Genomic DNA, 22,498 nt, shown 5'->3' with positions numbered 1-22,498 from the left:
AAGCCACTGCAACTGTCAGCAGACTATAGACAGTTTTACCACAGACTGTAACTTAACTGCCTATGTTTAAGTTGGCAGCAGAGAGGCTTCATAGTATACGTTTCCTTCTTTCACACTTACACACTATAGTCAAAGAGGAGCTCTGCCTCCAAGAAATGTCCAAATCAAACTTGTAAGTGTCATGTCCTGTTTGTGTGCTTTGTGTTCAGTGTGGAGGTGATTCGTCTGGGCCAGAGTAAGTTCATCAACTGGGACCTGCAGATGTATTTCTTAGAGAAAGACACACCAGCTAAGGTACATTACTACTGCTATTATAATATTTCCTGACTTTATTCCGAACGTAACACAATACACATACTGTCCACAGAGGATGTATTACTTTTTCCAAGAAAGAGAAAGAACCAAAGTTCTATTCCCTATTAACAACGTTTCAGTTCTTCAGACTGTAAAAACACAATGTTTAATTATAGAGAAATGACTAGAACTATGTAGATCGTATGTATTGCTGATATAAGAGATGATCTTTGACATCAAATGCTAAGTTTTTTTTGTTATAATGTATTACCAAAGTAGTACAATCGAATAATTTTGTAGCGATGGAACTTTTCTCAACTTTCTCCCCCCTCTAAACAATACGGAGCCAAACTGCAGCACCTATAGTAAAAAGTAGGACTTGTACCGGCATCAGATCAGCAGTGATATCTTGGCCTGTGCATCGTTTTGTATTTTTCTTTTAAATCGGTTTTTGCCCTTGCGCAGGCTCGAACCACCACCCTCAACGAGCAGCTCGGTCAGATCGAGTACATCTTCTCTGACAAGACGGGAACTCTCACGCAGAACGTCATGCAGTTCAAGAAGTGCACCATCGCTGGGCGCAGCTACGGTACAGATATGCTTTATTTCACTCAAAAAATACTAAAAAGTACTTTTTATTTTAGTGGTTTTGTTACCCCAAAAGTGGAGATACATGAGGCAGTGACAACTGCCTCCCTAACCCTGGCAGTAACAGTGACTCAGCGCTATTGAAACTCTGGCCTTTCTCGAAGGAACTCACCCTTTCAGGCACGCGAGGAAAAATGAAACCAGTAGATGTGGAGGTAAAGAGAAAAAAAGAAAGAAGAGACTGACACCTGCTGCCTTGTATTGCAATGGCAACTGTTTTATTGATAACAAAAACACCAACAGCGCACCTGAATATGCAGAATATTTAGATGAAATCAATGTTCCACACATACACCGAGTTTCTGCAGGAACTAAAGGGTTTGTATTTTTCTTTGTATGAACCTGTTGACAGCCTTGTTATCAGTAAGATCAAAAAATTTGCCTTTAACGATCCCTTTGGGGAACTGGTTCACTGCTGCAGGAAGAAGTGGGATTTTGATAAAAGCAGAGCCAACAGATTATGTAGCAGCTACAATAGTTACAGATCTAAAGTGTGCAAATGTCTTAAAGTGCTTCACAAAAGAAAAAGAAGAATAAAATGCAGAACCTAACAGGGATCTTATGTAGGCTGGTTAGGGCACGTATTAAAAAGCATGTACAACAAAATGTAAACCAACAGGAGACAAAAAGTAACAAATTGGAGGAAAAAAAACATGACTGGACAATATTCTACATCTGGTACTCCTTCTTTGCCACCGTCCATATGTGTATGTGTTCTTCTTTTGGTTTTACAGCCATGACTTGCTGCTGTACCCTGTATTGTAGATGTGCAGTTCAGTCATCCCAAGTTTTTGCTTTCCTTTTCCACAGGTGAACCGACTACAGCTGCGGGAATGGCGCTGGAGCGAGGAAGGGTAAAAATATATAGACTCTATATTTGCACATATACATATGGTTGCTTTAGAAGAAGAGTGTAGTTCCAAAATAAGATGATTCACATGTAAAATGTGACTCAATGTCAGTTAGATTCATCAAATGTTTCATTGGTTGGAGAAAATATGACAAACCATATTTATTTCTAAACGTATGTAAAGTGACCCTTACTCTAAATTATTAAAACATATTATTAAAATAAGCTGATATTCCTCAACAAAGCAGTTTTTTAGACATTGATTAAAATATTGATTGAATATGACTACAACACTGATACAGATAAATGATGATGTAAAATCTATCAGCCATGGCCCATGTTTCACAAATACTGAACTGCCCTTTTGTATTTCATGTGGTACATATACAACATGTACAGTACATATTTTATATGTATTGTACACACACACACACACACACACACACACACACACACACACACACACACATAATTTATTAACCAGGGAAGGGATTCACTGAGATTACAGATCTCTAACGCGACAATCTTGGCCAAGATAGCAGCCACACATACCACATGGAGATTACAGACATATTACAAAGACTACTTGGAATGAAACAGAACAAATATGAAGACATTTATTAAGGATCAACAAAGCTTGTTGATTAGATACAGTAACGGCAGTCAATAAATCTGCACTAGATTGAAATGATTAAATAATAATAATAAAATTGATTAAAATCATAAAGAATAACGTGGATGATCACAATATATGCTTAAATGACATAAATAATAAATAAGCAAATTATTTTTTACTGCTAAGCTAAGGAAGACAAATCTAAATGATTCACAACAAAAGGGATATTGATTTTGTTAGCTACTTCATTTGACAGAATAACTGCTGACTATTTGTACTGTAGTTTTCAATACCATTTTCCTGTTTTTTCCCTTTAGCCGGTGGACTGGAGCTGGAACCAGTATGCTGACAGAAGTTTCCAGTTCGTGGATCATTCCCTGGTGGAATGCATCCGATCTGGGAAGGACAAAGATGCTAATGAGTTCTTCAAACTGCTCTCTCTCTGTCACACAGTCATGGTGGAGCACAAAGACGGTACATTTCTAAAATCCCAGTTTGGGCAAAGGGAGTGGAGTTGAGGTATGATAAATACACCACAGCCACCATGTCTGGCTGACCTGTCAGTCAACCCCAACATACCCTAAAGCATAGGCACCGATACCGTGGGTGCCCCGGAGCTCGAGTACCCACGGAAAATACTGAGCACCCACATGTGCCAGACTGTAGGCTACGTTCATTAAACATTTAAACATTGTAGTTGGTGCTAAGTGGAGCGTCTGTCATAGTGTGGTTGGTTATGTCGGTGGCATTGATTCTTAATTTCCCTCGAATCCGACCCTTGGCCCTTTGCTGCATATCATGCCCCCCCCCCCTCTCTCGCCCCTGTTCTGTCTTCAAGCTATACTATCAATTTAAAGCCATAAAACCCCCAAAAATAATCTTTAACACTAAACAGACAGAAAACTAAATGTATTGCATTAGACATATGCTCTGTTGTTTTACCTTGTAACCTGTTCTGCTTTGTTGGTAACCTTATACATTCTGTGCTGTATCTGGTTTTGTGCTAAGGTCTGCTCTGCTTGCATTGTCTTTCTTTCTTGTTTTATTTGTATTTTAAAAAGCCTTTTTAACATCAAGGCCAGAGGACTACAGATGAAAAATAGCCTTTTGGCTAATTATGGGATTTTTAAACTCATGTACAGTGGGGAGAACAAGTATTTGATACACTGCCGATTTTACAGGTTTTCCCACTTACAAAGCATGTAGAAGTCTGTAATTTTTTATCATAGGTATTCTTCAACTGTGAGTGACGGAATCTAAAACAAAAATCCAGAAAATCACATTGTATGATTTTTAAGTAATTAATTTGCATTTTATTGCATGACATAAGTATTTGATACATCAGAAAAGCAGAACTTAATATTTGGTACAGAAACCTTTGTTTGCAATTACAGAGATCATACGTTTCCTGTAGTTCTTGACCAGGTTTGCACACACTGCAGCAGGGATTTTGGCCCACTCCTCCATACAGACCTCCAGATCCTTCAGGTTTCGGGGCTGTCGCTGGGCAATACGGACTTTCAGCTCCCTCCAAAGATTTTCTATTGGGTTCAGTTCTGGAGACTGGCTAGGCCACTCCAGGACCTTGAGATGCTTCTTACGGAGCCACTCCTTATTTGCCCTGGCTGTGTGTTTCGGGTCGGACCCATCTTCAATGCTCTTACTGAAGGAAGGAGGTTATTGGCCAAGATCTCACGATACATGGCCCCATCCATCCTCCCCTCAATACGGTGCAGTCGTCCTGTCCCCTTTGCAGAAAAGCATCCCCAAAGAATGATGTTTCCCCCTCCATGCTTCATGGTTGGGATGGTGTTCTTGGGTTGTACTCATCCTTCTTCTTCCTCCAAACACGGCGAGTGGGGTTTAGACCAAAAAGCTCTATTTTTGTCTTATCAGACCACATGACCTTCTCCCATTCCTCCTCTGGATCATCCAGATGGTCATTGGAAAACTTCAAACAGGTCTGGACATGCGCTGGCTTGAGCAGGGGGACCTTGATCAACCTGCAGGATTTTAATCCATGATGGCGTAGTGTGTTACTAATGGTTTTCTTTGAGACTGTGGTCCCAGCTCTCTTCAGGTCATTGACCAGGTCCTGCCGTGTAGTTCTTGGCTGATCCCTCACCTTCCTCATGATCATTGGTGCCCCACAAGGTGAGATCTTGCATGGAGCCCCAGACCGAGGGAGATTGACCGTCATCTTGAACTTCTTACATTTTCTAATAATTGCGCCAACAGTTGTTGCCTTCTCACCAAGCTGCTTGCCTATTGTCCTGTAGCCAATCCCAGCCTTGTGCAGGTCTACAATTGTATCCCTGATGTCCTTACACAGCTCTCTGGTCTTGGCCATTGTGGAGAGGTTGGAGTCTGTTTGTTTGAGTGTGTGGACAGGTGTCTTTTATACAGGTAACGAGTTAAAACAGGTGCAGTTAATACAGGTAATGAGTGGAGAACAGGAGGGCTTCTTAAAGAAAAACTAACAGGTCTGTGAGAGCCGGAATTCTTACTGGTTGGTAGGTGATCAAATACTTATGTCATGCAATAAAATGCATATTAATTATTTAAAAATCATACAATGTGAGTTTCTGGATTTTTGTTTTAGATTCCGTCTCTCATAGTTGAAGTGTACCTATGATAAAAATTACAGACTTCTACATGCTTTGTAAGTAGGAAAACCTGCAAAATCGGCAGTGTATCAAATACTTGTTCTCCCCACTATATAGTCATGTGTTTTATTAGTTTGCGCAGCCCCCTTCTTAAATAATCTGAATTGAATTCACACAACCTCCTCATGTATGGGTTCATATGTTTATCTCAGATGGTCTGGTGTACCAGGCGGCGTCTCCTGATGAGGGCGCCCTGGTGACGGCAGCCAGGAACTTCGGCTACGTCTTTCTGTCTCGTACGCAGGACACCATCACCATCAAGGAGATGGAGGAAGAGAGAACCTACGAGATGTTGGCGCTGCTCGACTTCAACTCTGACCGCAAGCGCATGTCTATCATCTGTACGAACACACACACACACACACACACACACATACACACACACACACACACACACACACACACTTGCACATTGCAAACACGTAATTTCTGTTAAAAATAATAGAGACCTGCCAGCTGCTTAAAACCTGCTAAGTAGCTTAACCCAATGGTAACGTATATACAAAAAGACAGACAGGGAGCTGCATTCAATGAACACGAGAAAAGACTGAATTAAAAAATCTTTCTTAAAAATTAAAATACCAAGTTAGTGGTTAAAAATGAATTGGCACTACAGTACTAACCTTGTGTATTATCTTCTTCCTCTGTCCCATAGAGCTCCATTGTTGTCTGAAAAAACTATTATAAAAACACAGTGAGCAACACTGTTGGATTGGGTGACATGTTTCTTTGTTACCGTGAACATACATTGTAGTTTATTTTGACCCGATGCCATACAACTTTATATTTTCATTAGACATGACTCAAAAATTCATAGCCAAAGGCTAAATACTTGCAAAACAATGAGTCTATCTCACCTCTGATCCTCTGTCCTACTGTCTCTTCTCTCACTTTCAGTGAAGTTTCCTGATGGTCGTATTCGTCTCTACTGTAAAGGAGCCGACACTGTCATCTACGAGCGACTTTCCCCCAAATCCAGACACAAAGAAACTACCCAGACAGCTCTGGATGTGAGTTTGCGCGGCTTCATTCTCATTTACAATGCTATATTTCATTGCTGTATACAGTAGGTCTTGGCAAAGCAGACACATGTAGAAACCATGATATGCATGAATGTAGCCGTTTCTCTTGATTCTGTGGAAGTAAACATGATCTGTGTCTCTTGCTTCAGATCTTTGCCAACGCGACCCTGCGGACGCTGTGCTTGTGTTACAAAGACATCAGCGCAGACGAGTACGAAGCCTGGTCCAAGTTACACAAAGAGGCACAGGTGGCCATGTCGAACAGAGACGCTGCCCTCGACCGCATGTACGAGCAGATTGAGAGCAACCTGATGGTGAGTGGAAAACAACTTCATTTTGGTGTGAAAACAGGAAACCGTAGAAGCGCCCTCCTCCAATCTGGAAATGGCCAAAGCACTAAAACAACAAAAATAGCATCTAATGCTGCTGATCATTTCAACAGATTAGGTGGAAAACATAATGGCGAAAGCTCATGTGTGGTTGTGTGTAATGTATGTCCATCCATCCATCCATCTTCACCCGCTTATCTGGGGTCGGGTCGCAGGGGCAGCAGCTCCCCAGGGGATCCCTTTCCCGAACCACATTTAGGCAAGATAAGATTCTTTGTCATTTCATTTAAATACAATGAGATTCAGGTGCACTACCTGAGACGGTGCTCAAAAATTTACTTTAAACACACATTAAATATACCTTTCAAACATCTCAAATTCACACACATGCAACTCACACAATTGTCAACATATGCATGTTAAAAAGTTAAAAGTAAAGAGTAAAAAAAAAAGTTTTGTGAATTGCACAATTTGTAATTACATAATAGATAACTAAAACATTCATATTGCCCAGGGAGGTGCTCCAGGCATCAGCCATTAGCCAGTTCTGACTGGGGGATCCTGAGGCGTTCCCAGGCCAGGGTGGAGATATAATCCCTCCACCTAGTCCTGGGTCTTCCCCGAGGCCTCTCCCAGCTGGACGTGCCTGGAAAACCTCCCTAGGGAGGCGCCCAGGGGGCATCCTTACCAGATGCCCGAACCACCTCAACTGGCTCCTTTCGACACAAAGGAGCAGCGGCTCTACTCCTCTAGTTCCTCACGGATGGCTGAGCTTCTCACCCTATCTCTACGGTAGACACCAGCCACCCTCCTGAGGAAATCTATATTGGCCGCTTGTACCCTCAATCTAGTTCTTTCGGGTCAGCACCCATCCTTCATGACCATAGGTGAGGGTAAGAACGAAAATTGGCCGGTGGGGTACAGCAAATGCAATGCTGCACCAATTCTCCGGCCAATCTCTCGCTTCATTGTCCCCTCACTCGAGAACAAGACCCCTAGGTACTTGAACTCCTTCACTTGGGGTAAGGACTCCCCACCCGAATCAGTTTCCTGCTGATAACCATGGCCTCAGATTTAGAGCTGTAATTTCTATTTATAATTAAATATTCAAAAAAGTAAGTGGTGGAGGCCCTTACTCTTCACAGGGCATTTTTGATGAACATCTGTAAAAGTTAAAAACAACAAGCCTCAGCCGTATCTAACCATCTGTATCCCCCTGTCCAGCTGATTGGTGCGACAGCCATTGAGGACAAATTGCAGGACGGAGTGCCGGAGACCATCGCCAAACTGGCCAAGGCCGACATCAAGATCTGGGTCCTGACCGGAGACAAGAAAGGTACTATCGCCTCTACAGAGACGAGTCATACTGTTGGGTGACCTGTACTAATATAATGATTATGAGGCATAAGAACCAATGTCTCAATGGAAAAAAAAACACACAAATGGTTACAGAAGGGCTGTACAGAATTATGATTTTATTTTTACATTTTAAATGCATTTTAAATATCTATTGGCATATTTTATAATATCACTCGAAAAAAATACCCAAACAAAATCATCACTTAGAATGAAGTGATGCAATGGATTGGATTGGTCTTTTTTTATTGAGTCAACTTTCTTTAATGAATAGAACTCGTCAGTTTCGTCAACATAAATACATGTAGACAGCAGGCTAATCCAATAAGGGCGTAAAATAATGGTGAAATAATAATCGTGCCCTTAGGCTTATAGCAACATTATGCTAAGACCGAAATAACTCTCTGGAGTTATTGGAAATGATTGGATCACACAAGTCAGAAACCGTCCTATGTAGGCACGTCATGGAATCTGCTTCTACAAATAGTATTAAACTAATATTAGTTTAGCCTAATCTTTATCTGAAACTTTGCAGGAATACCGGGTTTAAACAGAATTTACAGACATTTGAATGAAGCTTCGAACTATTCGCTACAGCTCTAGGATAAGAATGAACATACCTCTCTTTGAAATAACAAGTCCGTTTTTTTTTTTGTGCTTCTGAAATCCTGATTTTATAACCGCGACATCCTCTGACAAAGTCACGCAACACATAAGTTAAAGACAACAGCTGTGCTGTGAGTTCTGCTGTATTTACTTAGAAGCGATAGAAAGTATTTGTTACAGCGCCCAGCCCCTATCTGCAGTACTACACGGCACGTCCACTACATGACGCACCCGTAGGCTCGCTGCTGCTCCTCAGTCTGAGAGAGGTGACTGGTGGCCGAAAGGGAGAGAGCTCACGCTCGCCGGAACAAGCCCCCCCGCTGCTGTACAGAGGCTCGTAGGCTCTCCGTTGGTTGCAGAGCTGGTGAACAGCAGTCAGCAGTCTAGGGATGTAGCAACTGCCGGCCCCCGCTGCTGTACTGAGCACACACGCACACACACACACACACACACACACACACACACACACAGCTATAGTTAGATACATAAAACTGGATTGACACCAAGGATCCAAGATTAATTATGTTGCCTTTTAAATGGATGATACGAAAATGCAGTTACAGTTTAGAAGCTGCTTCTTCCTTGATTTGGCACGTAGGAAGTGAACACTGAGTTGACTTAATTGATAATAGAAAAATTATTGTGCCATGTTTTCTCCTCTTACTTTTAATGTGTTTCATCTTTCTCCCTAGAAACGGCAGAGAACATTGGATATTCTTGTTCACTTTTGACAGACGACATGCAGATCCACTACGGAGAAGACGTCAAGTGAGTTGATTTAAAATGGAATTGGAATGAGAGTTGCAGGAGATGTGAACTGTTTGGCTCAGGTGACTGTTGGTAATGCAGACTGTGGTTAGTTTTGCACATTCATTTATTATTCATTCAGTTCTAACCACTGTCGTTTAGCAATCGGAAACAAAACTGTAATCAGTCTGTCAAGCCGTTTCCTATCTGCCACTGCACCAGCAGACCACTCCTTTGAAAATGGCCGATGCCACCACAGAGTCATGTTCATATTCATCACTGGTCAAATTAACCTGCCTCTCTCCCTATTTTTGAAGCCAGTCGCTCCCTGTTATTTCAATCAGGAGCGACTTAATTTAAGAGTGAAATAAGTGTAATGAACATGGTGCATAATAGGTTGATAATGTTTAGAGTGTTTGGCGATTCGACTCCAATGTTAATTTATAAGGGGTATAGAGGCTGTGGATATATAGGAATATCCACCTAATGGAGTCTAGACACTAGAGGTGATGAAGGGATAAAGGAATCCTCAAGATCTGAATGGATGTGATGTGAAGCGGGGCTTCTGATGGAGGAACCTTGGGTGCTGGAAATGATGAGAACCGGAGGAGGGTCACATCGATTTTGCCTGAAATGACAACTGACAGCAGCAAAGAGTAGAAGAATTTAAAGTTTGAATGCAACGACGCGATGGCTCACGGAGATTGTGGCCAAATCTGGTTGCTTTAACTGAAAGAGTAACACGCCCACATTCAGCTGATGACAGTGCAGCTGATTAGGTTGGGAGAGAGAGAGAGAGACATGTGAAGCATAGTATTCTTCCTGAAAGAATTTACGCTGAGCTTCATATGTCTCACTTGAACATTAATGATCTAAGTCTGTCCCACTGAGTTGTGTAACAGTTTGTCTGTTGTTCCCATGTCTCCAGTGACAAGTTGAAGGTCCGTCAGGCCAACAGGAGACTCGAGCCTGCAACTTACCGTCGGGGCAAAAAGAAACCTGCGGAGGCTTTCTTCCCCGAGCCGGGCAAAAACGCTCTCATCATCACCGGAGGATGGCTGGTGAGTTCCATTCAAGATTGACACCGTTTTCAAACCATGACAAATGATACATTTCTAGTATTTAGTTCTTTTAAAATGTAGTAGTGCAGCTACAAGAAAACATGTTCAACATGGTGGATTGTCCTGATTCACTTTCAGTTTTTTATTTTTATTTTCTCAGAACGAGATTCTGTACGAAAAGAAGAAGAAACGCCGTCGTCTACGTCTGCGGCGTCTGGGAAAGCGACCGCCTCCCAGCAACCCTCAGGACTGCCAGCCGATGGACGACTGGGAGAAGGAGATGAGACAGGTACAGCTAAATGAATGAAACCTTTTATAATGAGTATATAAAAGAAAGATATGATTGCATTGACAGTGCAACATGTGCAAAGGTTTACATGATAACAAGCATGGTGGAATGTCTCTACAGATTGACTTTGTGGACATGGCCTGTGAGTGCGAGGCGGTCATCTGCTGTCGCGTCACACCGAAGCAGAAGGGTAACGTGGTGAGTTTGGTGAAGAAGTACAAGAAAGCCGTTACGCTGTCCATCGGCGACGGTGCCAATGACGTCAACATGATCAAGAGTAAGGACATGAATGAAAAGACAAACTCTTCCTCATCTTCTTCTGCATGCATCACATTCCTGTGACTCTACTCTAATCCCTCTCCCCGTCCTGTGTCCCTCCAGCTGCAGACATCGGTGTTGGTATCAGTGGTCAGGAGGGGATGCAGGCCGTCATGTCCAGCGACTACGCCTTCGCTCAGTTCCGTTACCTGGAGCGCCTCCTGCTGGTGCACGGACGCTGGTCTTACATCCGAATGTGCAAGTTCCTGCGTTACTTTTTCTTCAAGAACTTCGCCTTCACACTGGTCCACTTCTGGTACTCGTTCTTCAGTGGATACTCCTCACAGGTCAGCAGCCCTGCAGCTTTTGTCCAGGTGTATTTGAGGGTGTGTTAGGGTTGGGCCGATGGATGATGCCATCGCCCATTGGATAGTTGTAAATGCGTCCTCTGGACTGCATGCCCCTGAGAGAAAAAGACAGAGAAAGTGGGTGTGGGAGAGAGCGCGAGAGCAAGAGCCACAGGTACAATTATAAACACACATTTTTTTTTTCCAGTCTTTGAATGGCACTCATTTCTGAGAAACGAACGTCACAATCCATAAGGTGACAGACATCGTTTTGTCCGTAATAGTAGATATAGCTCCTGTAGCGGGTTTTGTGCCCATATATGTTATGTTCAATTCAATTGTATTTATAGTGTCAAATCATAACAGAAGTTATCTCAGGACACTTTCCAGATAGAGTAGGTCTAGACCACACTCGTGCAGTCCCAGTCCATCCTAAAAATGGTTTGGCCAAATAATCTTAATTCAAGTTCCACTCAACTTGCTTTTTCTGGAGCTTTCAACTGCATCTCATCTCCATTAGCGGAGGAAGTTGTTTGCTCACTTGTCATTGAGTTGGATTACTTCCATATTCAAGGTAAACGCAATGGAAAATAAATGGGTGGTCACTCCATGTAATATTTACTTTGCAATTATCATTACAAAACACTTAAAGTTTAACACATTTCTTGTCTTTTGAGATGGTCACTTTGTCAGATTAGGTGATCATAGAGTAATACGTTCTTGTGTGACCTGGCTGCGAGACATGACACGTTGGACCCCAACCAACCAATCAGAGCTCGCCATGCATCACAACTTGCGTGGCGTGCAGAGGTGATCTGTGAGGTGCCAGGGAAGCAACAGATCCACTAAATAATTGTTTCCCTGTCTGCAGGTCGCCTATGAAGACTGGTTCATCACTCTCTACAATCTCTGTTACAGCAGCCTCCCCGTTCTACTAGTTGGACTTCTTGACCAGGTAAAAACAGGATTTGTTGTAGAAACAAAGAATAGTACAGAGAAAGTACTGGCAGGTATAGGATTGATTTAGCAAATGAGCATTTTTGGCCTAAATCTCTGTCGAAAATATCAAAATTTTCACACGCAGGTTGATGTGTTAGGATTAGATGGGGGGGGGGGGGGGACAAAACTCATCCAGATCTCTGTTAACTGTTTGCTCCGCTTCGCAGGATGTGAACGACAAACTGAGCCTGAAATTCCCCAAACTCTACCTGCCCGGCCAGCAGGGGGCATTGTTTAACTACAGGAACTTCTTTATCAGCTTGCTCCACGGCATCTTTGTCTCGCTCGTCATCTTCTTCATCCCGTATGGAGCCTTCCTCCAGACCATGGGGGAGGACGGAGAAGCCCCTTCCGACTACCAGTCCTTTGCCATCGTCACCGCCTCGTCGCTTATTTTCACAGTCAATCTGCAGGTTAGTCAGCCCTGTTAAAACTTAGATGAGAACATGCTAGTATGGTAACGATAACATTCTGATTTTAATCGGCTACAATTTAAGCTTGAGTAAGATTTGATATTTTTTCTTGTTCATGAATGGAAGTATCTTGGCTTTAAATAACTAAATACAGAATAAATATCGATGTGGGTTCTGAGTGATTATTTAAAGCACTAAATCAGAAATTTAGAAAACATATGCACACACGTGCTGTCATTGTGGGAGACTAATTATTTTTCTAAACTTAAAGTTACTCAAGAGAAATTTAAGGGTGAAATTGGATTAAAGAGCTTTAGAAAATGTGCATGTCATGAATTTATTATGTGAACAGCCGGCTGATCTTTGTTATCTCTCACCTCCTTGTTTTTCCAGATCTCTCTGGAGACCTCTTACTGGACATTTGTTAACTGCTTTGCGGTTTTGGGCAGCATAGCCATCTACTTTGGCATCATGTTTGATATCCACAGTGCCGGGATCCACGTCATCTTCCCCTCAGTATTCACCTTTACTGGTCAGTCACACATTCAGCACAGTGTGACACAGTTAACTGGCTTTATAGTCAGTTAGAGTTGCTTCAGAAGCTGCAGGGAGTAACTAATACCAGCATTTCTTTCTTGGGAAATCGCTGTTCAAGGGAGGGATTCAGCGAAATGTAAATCGTAGCTTACCCCGCCTACTTATGCACGTCATAAGAAACAACAGACACAGTGTAGCTTACCCGCTGGTAGCATGCATCTAAATTCACAGGGTAGCAATAGCTTACAAGTAGCCTGCACTAGACTTTTTGGAATTGAAGGTGATGGAGAAACAAGAGAACTGGAAAATCCACCAACATTTTTTCCTCCCTGTGAGTTATGTAAACAAACAACAAAGGTAAAGCAAGTGGGCTGTGAGGGGACTTCATGGTGCGTTCATGTGCACCTTGTTAAACAAATGCATTCAATTGCAACTTGTAAACTCTGAGAAACTCTTGATGCAAAGTACCCTTCTGCCACTTTGCCGTTGCTGTTCAAAACATTTTTTAAATTGGATTTGGAGAATCGAGATTACTGGGGCTGTAGCAAAAGAAATAGTCTGCAGCTAGAGTTGGAGAGGAGTCTTTTTCTAACTTAAAAAAATACAAATAAAAAAAATTAAACGGCTTTGTGAGGAATGGATGTTAGCATATTTTCAGCTAACGGCAACCGCCCTCTTCACACCTCTCATAACGTGTATATTTTGCGTTTGTAGGTGCAGCGTCAAACGCACTGCGTCAGCCCTACCTGTGGTTAACCATCATCCTGACTGTGGGCATCAGCCTGCTCCCTGTCATCTGCATCCAGTTCCTCCATAAGAGCATCTGGCCCTCTGTAGGAGATAAGGTGAGACCTCTGGGAGTCAAGCTAATAACCTGCTGCTGGGCCTGCCTGAATAATCACAAATATCAGGAACAACTATCATTTGATATCATTCAAAGTTGGACATACCGTATACTTTACACAAGGGATCGGAACAATAATAACATGTCTAATTTGAAAAAAGGGGGAAATTGTCACAGTGTGGTTATTCAAGAAGCAACAGCAGTCTGTGATGAATTCCCATTTAAGATGCTAATTTAGAGGTTTTTTTCTGACCGATGGCTGACCCTCGTTAACCGATCATTAACTCTTAACCGACAGCAGACAACCGAGTCCCAGTTCACCCGTCCAGAGGGTTGAACATACTTTCCGCATTCTGTGTCTGTGGATAGCTGTGGACTTGTACAGGTTGCTCAGCCAAGATGTTCCGTACATTGTCGTAGACACATGCAGCCACTTTCCTGGAACGGCTTGCCTCCACTCATCCACCTGCTGTCAGCTGTGTGTGTGTGTCTGCCTGGCATACTCTGTGTGTAATGGGGCTGATTTAACCGCCAGTCCCCTTTTTTTTAGATATAGTTTAATGTCTCCCATAGAGCTCCGTTGTAAGCACAGTCCAGCAGAGAGCCACAAGCAGAAAAAAAGAGCAGCGGTAAAAAGGTTGCAATAAAACGCAACTTGCTAGTGCAAAGTTAGCACTAGCAATTTAAGTCATAGTTAAGAAAAATATAGTTTAGCCTATTTTTCTTTTATAATGCCAAACGTTTTTAAGAACTTTTATTTTTGTTTTAATATTGTTTTTAACTGATGGTATTAATCGCTCATAAATCTTATTGTCTGTTAATTAACATCTCTAATCCACATCTAAGAGGAAGACGGAAAAAGCAATACAACGAACACAAGATTTTGTGCAAGATTTAGTACAGAAAGTTTTGTGTAGGCCAATTTTTGCCCTTTTCCCACACAGCAGTGCTTCTCTAATGTTACCTGCTTATTTCCCACCATGCCCCAGATCCAGAGAAACAGGAAGAAGTACGAGATGGAGCTGTTACAGGAGGAGAAGAAAAAGGCACCAGCCTTCGAGCGTGGCCGGCGTTCCCGCCGCTCCGCCTATGCCTTCTCTCACTCTCGTGGCTACGCCGACCTCATCTCGTCTGGGCGGAGCATTCGGCGGCGACCGGCGGCTCGTGGCTTATTCCAGGAAAGCATCAGAGAGGTTCCCCAGACATCAGCCGAAAACATCTGACGGGGCTGAGTGGGAGATGGAGCAAAACTAGCCAGAGGCGTTGTAAATATTTGGCGAAAAGTTCAAGGAGTGCTTGGTTTATCTTCATTTTTATCTGTGGAGTTGCTGCTGGAATGGTCAACGTTGGAAACTCTGCACAGGACAGACAGCCTGGTCGGAGTTTAAAGGGACCTCTTTCTTTGTGGTATTCAAGTCCCTTAGAAGAAGGTAAAAGTATAGCGCTCCTAAAGTCACTCGTCTTTTAGAAATAAAATGAGCGGCTTTGCAGAAAGTTAAATGAAGCACTATTGAATGTGTCTTTGCTGCGGTCTGTGACTCACTGCATGTTATCCTCTGTGCACAAACTCTTGTTAAAATGCAAATGGAAAAAAAAGCTCACCGACGAGACAGCCTTCGTTACCGGGGTTTGAGGTCATGCAGCGAGTGTGTGACTGACAATGTTGTTTAACTCAGGATTTAAAAAAAAAAATTTAAGTCATTTTTCCAAGCTTACCACTACTGTGGCTGGATATGGAGCTGTAACGTTATTTAATATGACACTTTCTTGACATTCAAAGCTTTAGCCCTATGTCTGTGAAGCACTTGATATGTTGGTGTTTTATTAAAGTTTAAAAAAATGCATATTCCAGTCAAGCTGTCCGTTATCGCCATGAAATCAGATCACATCTGTTAGGATGCAAATCCAAAGATGTTCCTTCACATTAAAACAATGGGCTAAAGCTAGACATGTCAAAGTATCCTCTTTTAATGTTTTATTATGAATAATGATGGGATGTTACCATGCCAGGCTGTGCAAGGTGGTCAGATGTTATAAAGTTTCTTAATTTAAAAATAAGTTGTGATATCTCCTCTGCTGTATAAAATGTCCCAAGTGTCCTTACAGATGGATGTTGAACTCAATATTTGGGGGATTCCAGCCTTAAAACCTTTTTTAAATACCTATTTCAAACCCAAATTCTAACCAGTTATTTGTTCTATACCTCATCTTCGTTCTTTTTATTTACCTAAGATGCTGTGAACACACTGTAGGGACTACCTACCTTCAACAGTGGGAAAGAAATGCAGCAAAAAGGTCTAGGTTTATATTTAAGTGTGTGTGTGTGTGTGTGTGTGTGTGTGTGTGTGTGAACAAGCCCAAAGCAGATGTTTTGACATGCTTTTTCCAGTCCTATAATTTAGAATATTCGCTAATCAGTGCTAGGCCAAAACTGACAAATTCCTGTTCTGACTTTCACTACGTCACCTTCATTCTAGTGTTAATGTATGCAGATGATGTCTTTTTATTACTGTATGAATGGAAGTGGTATGGAATGAACCGTTTGCTCTGTCATCTGATGGTGTTTTATCATGCGGTTGTTAATAAAAGCCAAGGGCACATTTAGCAATCAGAAACAAGTTTTTATTTTACTAAAACCTTGAATAACCATTCAAGGTTTTATGTATGGATGTGGTTGTTTGAATTTAACATAAGGTCACGATGCAGGAGGACGATTGGTTCAAGGTAGGTTCACGCAGATGTATCTTCAGGAAGGAATACGGTGTAACAATTTATGATACAAATATATGATACCAATTGAAACAGATGAGAGGCTTTGTTCAGAGTTTTTACAGAATGGAATGTAACATTTACAACAGTACCTGCGTTTCAGTCCATTTGACCAAACGGTCTGTTTTTAATAACGTTTTGATGCATATAGTGATGTTTTTCCACAAAATTTTTTGTGTTTTATGAACACAGAGATTTGGTTGGGACAGCTATGTAAATACATTTAGATATATATTTGTCTATCTGCATTGACTAGTGCAATAATGAGTAGGCCTAAAGCAAAGAATGAATACAATGGAGGGTAACATTTCTACAGATCTCACTAAATGGATTTCACAAGAAAATTGAAGGGAATGCAGAATGCGAGAGCGATTGAGAGGAGAGGGTTAGGTGGGTATTTATAGCAACACCGGAAGAGGTGTGGCGCTGCTCCTGAAATTATGCTAGTTAGCTTCAATTCACTAGCAAGGACCAAACCATCAACTAGATACGTTTGAACAATTTAATAATTAAAGATGACTGGAATGCGAAACGTGAAGTCGCTTGTAGTCATCAGTTGACTTGGCGTTCTCTGCATTGTGGGAAGGTTCGAAAGATTTTGTTGTGTGGGTTTGCTAATCCTAGAAGAGGTTATTGTGTTCCAGATGGTGAAAAGGCTGAGCCAAGAATGAGTTAGGCGTGCCTTGAAATGTCTTGGGAGATGGAATTAATGGGTGATCATGAAGCCTTCTTTGTCTTCCTTAGTGATCAGACGATCAATGGACTCTGGCTCGTGTATGGATAAGAGAGTCCAAGGTGGAAATGGTCTAACACTTGATCAGATTTGCAAAGGGGGGGTTGTAAGAGCGTGCCAAGTAGACACGAAGGGAGCGGCAGTGGGTTTCAACCTGCATGGTTGAAGTAATTAGGCAACGGAGCAGAGGCGTCATCCCGGCCGCTGATAGAGCAAACAGCTGCGGTAGCTAAAAGTGCGTGACATTGGGGTCGCTGGCATTCTAGTGCCAGGAGCACTGGCTTGAGCGAGCTGCTTCGGTTGCTCGAAGTGTGTGGCTTGGGGGGGCGCTGGCGTCCCCGTGCCAGAAGCCCCTGCTAGAGCGAGCTGCTGCGGTTAAGCACAGGGGGGCACTGGCATCCTGGTGCCAGGAGCCTCGGCTAGAGCGAGCTGCTGCTGTTACTGGAAGTAAGTGTAGCGGGGGGGGCACTGGCATCCTGGTAAAGCTACTTGAAGTGTTTGAACATTTGAACTGGTGTTTGTGTGCTCTCGGTTTGGTGAAGAATGTGAGAGCGAATCAGAGGAGAGGGTTAGGTGGGTGTAACTGGCAGGTTAAGTCCTGCTTTCTCACACTCACTCCATTAAGATTCCCCCCACAATAAACCAATGCAGTGAGTTTCCAGATCAGTCCCTCGGAAATAAAGATCGGTAGTTAACCCCGTTTGTCCGCTCTGCATGGTTTACTGTTTCTCCTGTGTGAGGTATGTAGCGTGCTTCGGTAAGGTTCTGATACTGCCTTTGCTGTGAATTGTTTTATTGCAAAAAAATCTTTTTCCCCTTTTGTTTGCCATGTTTTGCTAAGTTTTAGGCCACTTGTTTTTAGGTGCTCCTCCAGTGAGTGTGGCTTTAGCTCCTGTGTTGCTTTTAGTACCTCCTCCATTTTCTTTAAATATTTTTGTGTCTTTTATTTGTGGTTGTTTCAAAATCCAGGCATAAGTGTTTTACAGCTTTTATTTACCTTTTAATCTGGTTTTGCTGTGTATATTTTTTTTACTGTTGCTTTAATATATTTATATTTTTTTAATCTACGTCTCTGAGTTTACAATTGTAGACTTGCCTGTGTGAGGGAACCCCTGGTTTAAAGGTTTTAACGGTTTTAAAAGTAGTTAAGAGTAATACATTTTTACTTTTTACTGTTTGCACCCTGGATTTTGGTATTCTTTGCGTGAAAGTCCCAAGGTGGCGTAGTCGACATTGTTACCTGTAATACAATTTAGCCGACAACCCTCCAAGTGTCCGGTTACATGAGTATTTATAGGAATACCAGAAGAGGCCAGTTTGAGCTGTGGCTCTGCTCCTGAAATTATGCTAGATAGCTTCAATAACTTTCAGCATGCTGAAAATACTCTAGACAGCCACGGAGTACACCCGAGCAGCCCCTGGAACTACTTTAACCACTTACTGGACAAAAACAACAAACTGAAACAAAAAAGGGTAAATGGGGTCAACTGGTGTCCCTCATTGCGTAAACCTATCAGTAAAAAAATAGTTCCAAATGACTTACCAGCCCTCAACTCTGCCTAGCCGTTCAGAAAAAACATGTTAATATTACCAGGCCAAAGACACAGAAACACACTTACTGGAATATAGCTAGTCCAGCAACATGAAGTCAGCCTGTTAACCCCTACAGATATCAGAGCCAGTTGAAATTTGTGTGAAACACTCCCACAAAGAACATTTTACATTTAACAGTTTCCCAGAACTAACGATCCCGGACGAGCCCCCATTTGTTACCGCCTGGCTCAAGGCCGGCAAGAAAAAGGGAGGTCACACACAGATATGTCATCAAAAATGTTTAACAAAAACCTACTAGACATATTAACAAAAACTAACTAAACATAGCCTTAATGGTGGGATGTGTAAGTATGAAAGACATTATATATCAAGCAATTCTGTTATGTTTACATTATTGTCTTTTCATAGTCATAGTTAATATTTAATAATAAGCTATTGCACTGTTCACTTTTGCACTACCACCATTGCACACACTCTACCATAGCACCTTATCATGGTCATTGCATCACATACCAGACCTTAAATTGTTAACTCTTTAAATTTCAGTGAGTGATTTTTATGTATGTGAGATATATGTGTATGTGTGTGAAAGAGACTTAGGTCGTTTTCACCCCTATAGTGTGTTTGCTCTCGTCTGATACAAAACGAAAAGTTGATGAGTTTGTAAACTTGGAGCGATTTCCCCTTGGTTCTATTTCGTTTCACACCTGGAAAATTCCAAGCGTACCAAAATGATCCACGCAAGAACGTTCACTCCACTTTTTGGTCAGATGTGTCTGGGGCAGGAGCAAGAAAGTAAATACAGGAAGAAGGTCCTGTGTTTTTTGGCTAATGCATATTTCTTGCATCTCTGTGTTCAACCTGCTCATTTCATTTAAATAATCAGACATTGTTTCGCAAGTGACCTTACTTTGTCTGCTTTGCTCACCGAGACTTTGCTTTGCTCTGCCGGTGTCTGTCTCCAACTTTAGCGGTGGCTGGTTTGACCAGGAAGATGCGAGTGATGGCAAGCTTGACTGCAGTCTATTTCTGTGAGAGAAAGATTGCAAGTTGCTACAGTCCGCATGTTCTGCCACATGGCAGATTGCAGAGCACACCTGACTACAGGAGCCATTTAGCTCAGACTTGTGGAGTACACATACAATAGTTGGGGGGGGGGGGGGTTGGAGGTTGGATCACGTTCTCACCACAAACCAACCGTTCCAGAGTTCGATTGAATGCGTACCGAGACCTGACCACCTCCTTAACCCTTGTGTTGTCGTCCCGTCAACCTTGCTTTTTCCAACATTTTAAATTGTTAAATTTTTCTTCTACACATTTTCAACGCTTATTTCTACGTCCCATATTTTCTGATATAAAACAAAAATTGAAAACGGGTCAACGTGACCCGAAGTCAACACAAGGGTTAAGCAGGTCTCGGCAGGGTTGTTTGGTCTGCTTTTGGTGCGCATCTGAGCGCGATTGCTGCCTTCACACGTGCCAAGGGGTAAAACAAACGATGCGATTCAGCCAAAGTTAATGAGGCAGGTATGAAAGCCCCCCCGAGTCTCCTAGAAGGGCAGTCCTTCCTGGAAGCCACGCCCAGATTGGCAGGTACAGACGACCCTCCCAGCTCCACCTTGCCACCCACTCCCAGTACCTGCAGGCAGAGTGGAAGGAGTTGTCACACAAGCAATTCAATTGGCAAAGTTTAGACTTCAACAAACAGGCAATAGTCACCATGACAAAAGACAGAAACTGATAAAGTTTCTGTCAGGTGAGAACAATAATCAAAACAATACCAAAGCCATTTTGACATGTCACAGTAGGAGAGCAAAGGTGTGAATAATAAAATATGTGATGTGAATTTAACAAAACAGTGTCTCTGTTAATGTTATTATGACACTTGTGTTTCCTGCTTTGACAAGTCAAAATGTCAGCTGTGAAAAAAAGGCCTTTAACTGTCACAGAGGGAAAACTAGGCAAAGGGGGACACCTGGTGGTGAAAATTTACATTAGAAAAAACAAATCCAACCAAACTAAATATACTCGGCAAAAAAAGAAACGTCCTTTCACTTTCAACTGCTTTTATATGTGAAGCAAACTTAACATATGCAAATATTTGTATGAACATTAAAAGATTTAACAACTAAGACATAAACTGAACAATTGTCACATACATGCGACTAACAGAAATGGAATAATGTGTCCCTGAACAAAGGGAGGTCAAAATCAAAAGTAGCCCTCAGTATCTGGTGTGGCCACCAGCTGCATTAAGCACTGCAGTACATCTCCTCCTCATGTACTGCACCAGACTGGACAATTCTTGCGGTTGTTTTTGCCATCCTGTACCTGTCGGTGTGATATTCGGATGTACCGATCCTATGCAGGTGGTCTGCCACTGTGAGGACGATCAGCTGTGCTTCCTGTCTCCCTGTAGCGCTGTCTTACACACGGTAGGGACATTGCAATGTATTGCCCTGGCCACGTCTGCTGTCCCCATGCCTCCTTGCACCATGCCTAAGGCACGTTCACGCAGATTAACAGGGACCCCGGGCGTCTTTCTTTTGGTGTTTTTCAGAGTCAGTAGAAAGGTCTCTTTACTTTCCTAATTTTCTTATAGCTGTGACCTTAATTGCCTACCGCCTGCAAGTTTTTACTGTCTTTTCGACCGTTCAACAGGCACATGTTTGTTAACTGTTTATGGTTCATTGAACAAGCATGGAAAACATTGTTTAAACCATTTACAATGAAGATCTATAAAGTTATTTTGATTTTTACAAAAGTATCTTTAAAATACAGTGTCCTGAAAAAGGGATGTTTCTTTTTTTGCTGAAAAACGGGCCAAAAGTGGAGACAGATATTTCGAAATAGCCCTTTCATTTGCTTCCCCCCCTGACTGGCTCATTTACTGGCTTTCATGCTTAAGTTTATAGGACAGAAAGAGGAAACATAAAGTGTGGCGTTGTCCTTTTAAATCGCTCACAGCACAGTGGAAACAAAACCACCACAGAAAGGCTTCAATCAGTAGTGACCCAAAAGGGTAACTGTGTTTTCAAAACGCACTTAAGTATTCTGCTGTATCATCTGATCAGGATCAATGTGGTTAAACTGGTCCAATTTAATGTGTCATACCAATATTCAAAAAAACATTTTTGCGGTAATAAACCCCGGAGGATCTGAAGAGTTCAAAGCCACGTCACTAACAGCACCAACATTGTTGGTGTTCTTCTACATTAGCAGGTCAACACACTGTTCATAATTGATTAAATTGGTGTGGGGTGTGTATGTTTAATCATGTCACACTCCAAACAAACCAAAGTGTACTAAAGTAGAGAGGAATTGTTAGGGTTGTGGGTTTCTGTTGTTATATTTCCTGTTTTATTTTGTTAACTCATGCCCTGTTTTTGATTGATTCTTGTTTCCTTGTTATTTGTTCAGTTTTTTCCTGTGCTCATCTTTTATGTTTCGCTTGGTTTACATCCTATATTATTTTGTAGTGTTTGGTTTCATGTCTTGATCTAGCTTAGGTTCCTGTTTGACCCAGTTTCTACACAACTACCCCTCGCTGTCGAATCTCA

The 22,498-nt window shown here is 42.1% G+C and overlaps 1 protein-coding gene across 1 annotated transcript in view; it reads left to right on the top strand.

Annotated features, from left to right (window-relative positions):
- Window positions 1-16,500, top strand: part of atp8b1 (ATPase phospholipid transporting 8B1) — a 43,278-nt gene extending 26,778 nt beyond the window's left edge. Inside the window, exons 13-30 of the mRNA XM_078271819.1 lie at window positions 210-294; window positions 760-883; window positions 1,753-1,796; window positions 2,726-2,882; window positions 5,227-5,415; window positions 5,972-6,084; window positions 6,246-6,410; window positions 7,650-7,761; window positions 9,080-9,155; window positions 10,063-10,195; window positions 10,356-10,484; window positions 10,605-10,761; window positions 10,866-11,089; window positions 11,961-12,044; window positions 12,256-12,501; window positions 12,895-13,033; window positions 13,753-13,883; window positions 14,872-16,500. Coding sequence (XP_078127945.1) covers window positions 210-294; window positions 760-883; window positions 1,753-1,796; window positions 2,726-2,882; window positions 5,227-5,415; window positions 5,972-6,084; window positions 6,246-6,410; window positions 7,650-7,761; window positions 9,080-9,155; window positions 10,063-10,195; window positions 10,356-10,484; window positions 10,605-10,761; window positions 10,866-11,089; window positions 11,961-12,044; window positions 12,256-12,501; window positions 12,895-13,033; window positions 13,753-13,883; window positions 14,872-15,105 — 2,542 coding nt within the window. The 3' untranslated portion in view covers window positions 15,106-16,500. The remainder of the gene's footprint in view (window positions 1-209; window positions 295-759; window positions 884-1,752; window positions 1,797-2,725; window positions 2,883-5,226; window positions 5,416-5,971; window positions 6,085-6,245; window positions 6,411-7,649; window positions 7,762-9,079; window positions 9,156-10,062; window positions 10,196-10,355; window positions 10,485-10,604; window positions 10,762-10,865; window positions 11,090-11,960; window positions 12,045-12,255; window positions 12,502-12,894; window positions 13,034-13,752; window positions 13,884-14,871) is intronic.
- The last annotated feature ends 5,998 nt before the right edge of the window (window positions 16,501-22,498 follow it).

The sequence above is a fragment of the Sander vitreus genome, chromosome 16, assembly GCF_031162955.1.
Source record: "Sander vitreus isolate 19-12246 chromosome 16, sanVit1, whole genome shotgun sequence".
Lineage (NCBI taxonomy): Eukaryota > Metazoa > Chordata > Actinopteri > Perciformes > Percidae > Sander > Sander vitreus.
The sequence above is the reverse complement of the archived record's forward strand: the minus strand, read 5'-3'. Positions and strand labels throughout refer to the sequence as shown.